An 8,958-nucleotide genomic window follows, 5' to 3' on the forward strand; every position below is an offset into this window, starting at 1 on the left:
GATTACCATCCCCTTTCCTTGGCATTTAATGAACTTTATACTTTTAATAACACAATAGCTTGTCATACTCATTAAAATTCTATTATAGATAAAGAAACATGTTCAACAACATAATAAAACTCTCCCCTCATCAACAGAAGAGTTGAAGTTTTTGTTTTTAAATTTGATATTTAATTTTTTTCCTTTGCTATTATTGCTTTTAATTAACACTTGTTTCTTTGTTTCTTTCTAGTTCAAAACAGCAACAAAAACCACATTATCATTATGGTCAACTGTCAAAAACAATAACGTTAACAGTGCTTAAACATCACCTCTGCTGCTCTAACACTCCTACTACTTATACTACTTACTACTAAGTCAAAGCATGTATGTGCATGTTTTTCAAAGTGTTGTATTAAATGTTTATACTACTAGACTACAAGTTGTATATATGTATTTCTTCTGACCATCCGTCCCCAAATGTGGCTTTACAGAATATTTTTTATTTAAACTTTGAAGTTTACAAATAAATAACAATTACAACAAAATAAAAATACAATAAAATTGTTAAACAAAAGTTTATTTAAATATAAAAGCAAAAAGACAACATTCTTTTTTACCAACATGGGTAGTTTACCAAATCTACACGAACTTGAACAAATAGAGCGCAAACGCGAAAAACGCCGAGAACGTGAAATGCGTGAGCAATTGGCGAGAGAGGCGAGTCGTGAAAGAGAACGTTTAAATCAGAGAAAGGTATGTTTATAATGACAAAAAAAGAGCAAAACTATATTTGTTTACATATTTATATTAAATTCATGCAAAAAATATTTGGTAGTTAAGTACTCTTTGATACTGGAAATTATTGCCGGAATCCCTACGACATTATCGAAACTTCTTCTAACTTATGAATTCACTTAAAAACTATAGTCTACAGTCCAGTCTATAGTCAAGTCAATAGTCTAGTCTATAGTCTAATCTATAGTCTAGTCTATTGTCTAGTCTATAGTCTAGTCTATTGTCTAGTCTATAGTCTAGTCTATTGTCTAGTCTATAGTCTAGTATATAGTCTAGTCTATAGTCTAGTCTATAGTCTAGTCTATAGTCTAGTCTATAGTCTAGTCTATAGTCTAGTCTATAGTCTAGTCTATAGTCTAGTCTATAGTCTCTTCTATAGTCTAGTCTATAGTCTAGTCTATAGTCTCTTCTATAGTCTAGTCTATAGTCTAGTCTATAGTCTCTTCTATAGTCTAGTCTATAGTCTAGTCTATAGTCTAGTCTATAGTCTAGTCTATAGTCTAGTCTATAGTCTAGTCTATAGTCTAGTCTATAGTCTAGTCTATAGTCTAGTCTATAGTCTAGTCTTTAGTCTAGTCTATAGTCTAGTCTAAAATTAGCCTATAGTCAAGTCCACCTTAAACTTTTATAAAATACCTCCTCAATATAAACTCGTTATTCCTTTAATTTTATATATTTAGTTAAATTGTCTGTCTTTGCCAAAAATCAAATCAAAAATCATTGATTAACATCAGCCCTAATTCTCATTTTACTCTTTGTGTTAAACAGAAATCTCTTAAATAAGTAAATCTCTTAAAATTTTCTTTTCTTTCTTTTAGCAGCATTCAACCTACAATCCTTATTTAATGGCTGGTTTGGGTATCGGAGGCATTGCACCACACAATCCAACAGCAACTGGTGTTGGTGGTCCGAGTGCACCCGTTGCTGCACCTAACCCACCCGGTACTCTTCCAATTGGTGGGGCAGCCCTCTTAAGCTATGGTGCTGGTATGGGTGCGGGTAGCGTTGGTGCAGCCGCACTAAAACATCATGCCCACCAACATGGACCCCATCATTATCGTCATTCATTGACAAATCGACATCGTGTATTGCGTACACGAAGTTCGGGTGCAACACACAATATATGGGATGAACAGGCCTTGGAGGTGAGTAAGAGAAAATGTGTGCACAGGGATGTAGAAATTATTTGTTTACTAATAAATATAAAAATATCGTATGTATACGTGCAGATTTTTATGAATGAATAGCTCTGTAGTGAAGAAAAATCATTTCAATTTTAAATACGTAAATGTGGTTAAATTGTGGCTTTATCATTACAACAACTACAAAATTTAAGCATCAAAAAAGAAAAACACGGGTAAACAAATGTTGCAGGATTATGTGGAATCAATTAAACGCAAACAAAAACTTTGACAGATGTATTAAGGTGGAGTTTTTTCTAATGAAATTTGGAGCAGTATAAGTTTCCAACTGATTCGATGATTTGAGTTGGCAATCAAATACCAATTAATAATCAGATTAGTTAATCTAAAAATAAATTGATTCTGATGTTAGTCAAGATTAAACCTCGCAGTGTTGCCATAAAAACAACAGAAAAAATCACTGTTTGTTATCAAAACAATGCATGTTTTATAAAAAAGAAGAAGACAATTGCAAATGTACTTAATATGAAAAATTAAATTTAAAACAAACAAGTATGTTTTAAAAAACAGTTTTTATTTATTTTGTATCTCTGAACACATGTCACACATAACATACACACAAACAAATATAAACTGTAGCAGAAACAAATATTAACCGTTGTACTGTAATACCACCGTCACTCTCAAACAAATATGAGCTGTATTACCAGCATATTACTGCTTTATCTTCTTGTTCTTGTTTTACCCACTTACCTTCGTGAGAACAGAGCAGCATCCAAACATACAAAAAAATACACAGCTGAATAAAACCAAATACATCTCCACACGCACATGTACATCTTTATCCAATTCACAGTGTTGTTGTTGCTTTTATAACAAAGCATGAAAAAAATGTGGCTTTTTTGATGAAATTTTCAGAGGTTGTCTCGGATTTTTGCTCATATCTCCGTTATTTATAGACCGATTTAGCTGAATTTAAATAGCGATCTTCTCGAAAGCATGTCTAACTGAATTATTGAAGATTCGGATCTCGCCGATATCTGATTTCAACAGACAGACAGACGGACATGGCTTAATCGACTCCGCTATCTATAAGGATCCAGAATATATATACTTTATAGGGTTAGAAATTATTAGAATTATATTATAGTAATTACAAACGGAATGACAAACTTATATATACCCTTCTCACGAAGGTGAAGGGTATAAAAATATTTTGTAAAGTCTCCATAACTTATACTAATTGATAAATCAAACATTTTAATGTTTATTTTAAAAACAATTTTGCATTTCTTGCTCAAGTTTAAGTCACCTCCATTGGGCACATAAACTAGCAAACTAAATTAGCTGGTTGAGTATGCAAAAACAACTTTCGAATATTACTTTTAATTTAATCCCTAATCCTTCACCTAAAGATTGGCCTTTAGAGTTTACCACTAAAATAGAAGTTATTTACGAATCTCTTACAGTATAGTATAATTTTAGACCAATTTTAGACTTTCTTAAGTCTTCTTTCTTCTTCAACAATAACAAACTTTAATTTCGAACTATTCGCGAATGTCCCAAAACCCAGATGATCAGTCGCTGTTTACTACTAAAATAGAGAAGTTAAATACAATCTTAGACCATCGATACACAATGAGCTCTCTTGAACACTAGAAAATTGAAACTGAATATTTTATATACTAGACTATAGACTGGACTAAACACTAAACTATAGTGTAGACTACACTCTAAACTAGCCAATAGACTATACTGACTAGGCTAAAAACTAGGTCATAAACAATAATATAGATTAAGACTAGGGGCTACACTTTAGACTATATGCTAGGTAGTCAATTAGTTAGTTAGTTAGTCTATAGTCTAGTATATAGTCTAGTATATAGCCTAGTCTATAGTCTAGTCTATAGTTTAGTCTATAGTATAGTCTATAGTCTAGTTTATAGTCTAGTCTAGTCTATAGTCTAGTATATAGTCTAGTCTATAGTCTAGTCTATAGTCTATTCTATAGTCTAGTCTATAGTCTAGTCTATAGTCTAGTCTATAGTCTAGTCTATAGTCTAGTCTATAGTCTAGTCTATAGTCTAGTCTATAGTCTAGTCTATAGTCTAGTCTATAGTCTAGTCTATAGTCTAGTCTATAGTCTAGTCTATAGTCTAGTCTATAGTCTAGTTTATAGTCTAGTCTAAAGTCTAGTTTATAGTCTAGTCTATAGTATAGTCTATAGTATAGTCTATAGTATAGTCTATAGTATAGTCTATAGTATAGTCTATAGTATAGTCTATAGTCTAGTTTAAAGTCTAGTCTATAGTATAGTCTATAGTCTATTCAATTGTATGGTCAATAGTGTAGTCAATAGTGTAGTCTATTGTCTACAGTCCAATCTATAGTCTAGTTATTTGTTTAGTTAGTTAGTTGATTAGTTAGTATGTTAGTTAGTTAGTTAGTTAGTTAGTTAGTTAGTTAGTTAGTTAGTTAGTTAGTTAGTTAGTTAGTTAGTTAGTTAGTTAGTTAGTTAGTTAGTTAGTTAGTTAGTTAGTTAGTTAATTAGTTAATTAGTTGGTTAGTTTATTGGTTATTTAGTTAGTTATCGAGATTATCGAAATCGTCCTAACTTAACCTACCAGATCTTCGAAATTGTAAAAAGTACCCTCTTAATATTTATGATTAGCTGTCAAAAGAAGTTCTGGTGTTACACTTTAGTTTGGGGTAATAATGAAAAAATATTTCAATTGAAAATTACAAGAATTTTATTCCTGGAATATTTAAACAAAAGTTGTTTACAAATAACAATGTCGTCAATTGAAAACAAAAGGCTATAATATATTTTTCAAATAAAGGACATTTAATAAGAATTTTAATAATTACAATTTATCCTCCTTTTGCAGCATCTACCAGCCTATTCTCCCATATCGACTAGATCGCATCGTATCAATCCGGTATCATCATATCATGTACAAGCTGCCCTGGCAGCTTCACGTCGTCGAGAATCTATAAATAGTTCCATAGGAGCCACCTCGATACGACGACTAATAACTCTTAACAATCGTAATTGCCGGCATAAGATACCAGCTCATGTCAGACAGAAAGTTGGTAAATCTTTCACTTTTCTTGCCTTGGCTCATGGTCTGAAATGTGCTGTCCTAGTGCCAATATTTGGTTTACAAGGCTCCAATTCGGTATGGCATCATCGGGAAGAATGGCTGCAAGTAGGTCCTAATATTGGTTCTCTACTGCTCAGTGTGGGCTTACTTATATCTGCGTGCATGTGTCTGGTTACGCCTAAACTTATACATAAATTTGGTTATTCCCTGCTAATGGGTGCCAACTATGTGGCTGTGTGTTTATTTCTGCTGTGTCATTTATATCCCTCAATATATACTCTGCTGCCTGCTTATATACTATTCGGCTTGAGCCATAGTCCTTCGTTTATAAGTAAAATTGCTGTGGTTGTCCACTATGGCAGTAAACTGAGTTGTTCCCAGCATGAATGTACTCTGCTCTCTTCACATGCCTTGGATTCTTGGGAGGAGCATAAACTGTTTTGTAATCGTGATCAAAAAGTGAGACGTTTAGCTAGATGGTTTCATGCTTCCAAAGACTTTGGCATTATCATAGGCGCCATAATAGCTTCACTAGTATTATCGTGCACTTCAAGTGATTGGAATTGTCCGGGTGCAAATACAAAGCTACCTGCTACTACTACAACAACAACTACTACTGAGTCCAGTATTGCTAAACTTTTGCTACCAGCTACCAATTCTAGTGCACCTTTAGCGGCTGCTTTTCAATCATTTATACCCAGTACACCATATGTTTGGAATCATTTAAACGGCTTTAAAAATGAATTCTATAATCTAGATGAACATGGCAATCGCATTTGTGGTGCTGATATGTGTCCTCTGTGGCATAGTGATCTACAGGCGGAGAGTTATGCGGCAGGCAATGAAACCATATATTCTAATTTTATAAATGAGAAACCCCGAGAAGGCAGTTTTACTTTGATAGTGATATACTTGGTGTTTGCAACTGTTGCTTTGGTGTTCTCCGTATTGGTAGGTAAAATTCATGCCACTTTTCGTCATGAACGGATAAAGGGTATTACCGATACGCTACTATTCGCTGGTCCTTTGGCATATTTTATTGGTACCGAACAGGCTTATATTTTGAGTGACTTTTTGAGGGTGAGCTATAAGAAGAGTTAATTGAGAGTTCACAAGTTAAAGCTTGATTTTTTTCTGTTTTACAGGCCTTTGTTTCTTGCTCTTTGGGCATAAATATGGTACCAGGAGCTATAATAGGAATGGGTATAATGCAACTGATTGTGTCCGGAACTTTAAGTATGCTGCTGAGACATACTAAACGAATAGTGGTAATATGTAAGTATATAACTAACTAACTAACTAACTAACTAACTAACTAACTAACTAACTAACTAACTAACTAACTAACTAACTAACAAACTAACTAACTAACTGACTATCTATCTATCTATCTATCTATCTATCTATCTATCTATCTATCTATCTATCTATCTATCTATCTATCTATCTATCTATCTATCAATCTATCTATCTATCTATCTATCTATCTATCTATTTATCTATCTATCTATCTATCTATCTATCTATCTATCTATCTATCTATCTATCTATCTATCTATCTATATATATATATATATATCTATCTATCTATCTATCTATCTATCTATCTATCTATCTCAAGAAAGCTTTAACTATCAATATATTTCTTTGTAGAATAGCGAGCGACAGATTTCTTTACAGTAAAGCGAGAAATTTCTGTACAGAAAAGCTTGAAGTAGCGATATATTTGTATATATTAAAGTATGAAGTAGCAAAAGATTTCAATAGGAAGGTTTGAACTTACGAGAGATTTCTACGTAGGAAAGCTTGAAGTAGCAAGAGATTTCTATAGAAAGCTATAGTTAGCAAGAGATTTCTGTAGAAAGCTGTAGTTAGCAAGAGATTTCTCTTGCGGGAGGTTTCTTATAAGAAAGCTTGAGCTAACGATACATTTCTTAATAAAAGATTAAGCTAGCTAGAGATAGTTAGTTAAGTTTTGCACTGAAAAGAGAATTGCTTCCAGGAGATCATGGTAAAGAGGACTATTATATAGAAAACCGGTAAACTTAATTCCAACATTATATCCTTAATAACTTAAATTCTTTATATTATCAAGACAAACATAAGTCCATTCTTATACCTGATAACATTGACAACGGATTATATACATAAACATTTGTTTTTCCATTTAACTAATTTGTATATTTCACCAAAATAATTTGAATTCTCTTATTTTCAGTGGCCGGTTTCTTCTTTCACTCATGCCTACTGCTGGCCCTCTCCACCTGGAAACCCTCTAGTGATGATAGTGCACTATTCTATGTCCTGGCCGCCTCATGGGGTGCCTGCAATGGTATGTGGGAGACACTATTACTCGCTCTTGTAACACTAAATCATGCAAATCATGTAGCAGAGGTAGCATCACCATTACAAGCGTTACGTTTCCTAGGTTTGGGTATAACATTTGCTGCACATGGTTTTATGTGTGAAACACCGAAAATCATAACATTAGTCATAATACTGGTGGTGAGTGTGTTGCCATATGCAATGTTGGAAATACGTTTGGAATCACAGCGCAAAGCTCAGCTAAATAACTTATGACGTAATCTATTCACATAGTCAAGAAGGCACAGTACTATGGCACGTACTCATACCATGTAAATAAAAGTAACAAGGACGAAATGTAGTTAGTGGCAGCATTAGTTAGTGGCATATTAAGGAATACCAATATGTGTGTAGTTAATTAATTGTAGTTAGCAGTATTTGTTTAATTAAGAAATTATTAGCTTAAGAGCTTTTGATTATTAAATATAGAAATAATGAAAAAGCTTTTCGAACATGAACAAGTTTTATGGCTTAAACAAAAGTTTGACTAATAGATAAGATATAAAATTTGTTAAGAAGATTGTTAAAATAGATATAAACTAATGAAGATCAAGTAATATTTATTAATTATTAATTTAAAATTAATTTGTTAAAAATTTTATATAAACACTTGATTATAGGAAAAGTAGATATTAAAAATTAACAATTAAGCTCTTAAACTTATTAAAATTTATAATTTCTTTCGTAAAAAGTTTATCTTTCATTTTCTTAAAGCTTTTACAAATGCGAAACTTTAAAGTTTTAAAAAGTAATCTGGTAAACTTAGCATTACATTAAAGCTTTTTATTGACTTGTTTAAAACTTAGCCATGGGTAAGCTTAACAGTTAAGCTTTATGTTTAGAGCTTTTAGAGCTTTAAATATTATATTGTTATAGATTAAACCACAGAAATAAATCTAAAAGCTTTTTAAAAATAAACTTAGAAGCTTACGTTAAAGTTGTTAAAATTCCCAAAATTAAAATTAACATTTCAAAAGTTTTTTTTTCACTTGTCTCAAGCTTTGGCAGAATGCAAGCTTAACTTAATATTAAGCAAACTAACACACTAAAAGCTTTAGTAATGTGAAAGCTTAAAAGCTCTGTTTTAGAACAAAAAATATTGTTTTGTAACCATAATTTATGTATAATTTTAAAGAACTTTTTTCTTGGATCTCCTAGATCCTTTTATTAAACTTTTTACATAAAGATTTACAAGATCAAATTAAAAACATTCCCTAGGAGCTTAACATTAATTTACACAATCCATGTATATACATATAATTAGGAAGCAAAATTTAAATAAAAAATTGTTGCAAAATTTTTACGTATTTTTAAAAGGAATAGAAAACAATTTGCATGTCTTTAATGTAAAATTAAAACTAAATAATAATATTTAAGAAACTATAAATATATATATATCAGTATTAAAAAAACAAATGTTAACATTTTCACAAAAAAAAAAAACAGAATTAAATATAATAAATATATTATTAAATATATTTAAATAATATAAAATTAATAATAAAATATTTAGATATTTATAAAGATTTTTAAGTTTTATTACAATAATAAAAAAGAAGAAAAGTTTTAAA

The 8,958-nt window shown here is 31.3% G+C and overlaps 1 protein-coding gene across 2 annotated transcripts; it reads left to right on the plus strand.

Moving 5' to 3' along the window:
- The first annotated feature begins 238 nt into the window (after positions 1–238).
- Positions 239–8,706, plus strand: LOC111685935. Of its 2 annotated transcripts, none has more exons than XM_046947512.1 (5): positions 239–735; positions 1,596–1,922; positions 4,808–6,103; positions 6,169–6,298; positions 7,242–8,706. In XM_046947512.1, exons 1-5 carry the CDS (start codon positions 604–606, stop codon positions 7,601–7,603), a joined length of 2,247 nt encoding a protein of 748 aa, XP_046803468.1. In that variant the 5' UTR covers positions 239–603; the 3' UTR covers positions 7,604–8,706. The 2 variants fall into 2 exon arrangements, with proteins under 2 accessions (XP_046803468.1, XP_046803469.1); XM_046947513.1 differs by having other exon boundaries at positions 1,599–1,922.
- Positions 8,707–8,958: the final 252 nt, after the last annotated feature.

Source organism: Lucilia cuprina, chromosome 3, assembly GCF_022045245.1.
Source record: "Lucilia cuprina isolate Lc7/37 chromosome 3, ASM2204524v1, whole genome shotgun sequence".
Classification (NCBI taxonomy): Eukaryota; Metazoa; Arthropoda; class Insecta; order Diptera; family Calliphoridae; genus Lucilia; species Lucilia cuprina.

Coding starts and splice junctions, on each gene's coding strand:
- LOC111685935 (XM_046947512.1), top strand. CDS start 604: ATGGGTAGTTTACCAAATCTACACGAACTTGAACAAATAGAGCGCAAA. Junction 1,923..4,807: donor GGGATGAACAGGCCTTGGAG/GTGAGTAAGAGA, acceptor CTCCTTTTGCAG/CATCTACCAGCCTATTCTCC. Junction 6,104..6,168: donor TTTTGAGTGACTTTTTGAGG/GTGAGCTATAAG, acceptor TCTGTTTTACAG/GCCTTTGTTTCTTGCTCTTT.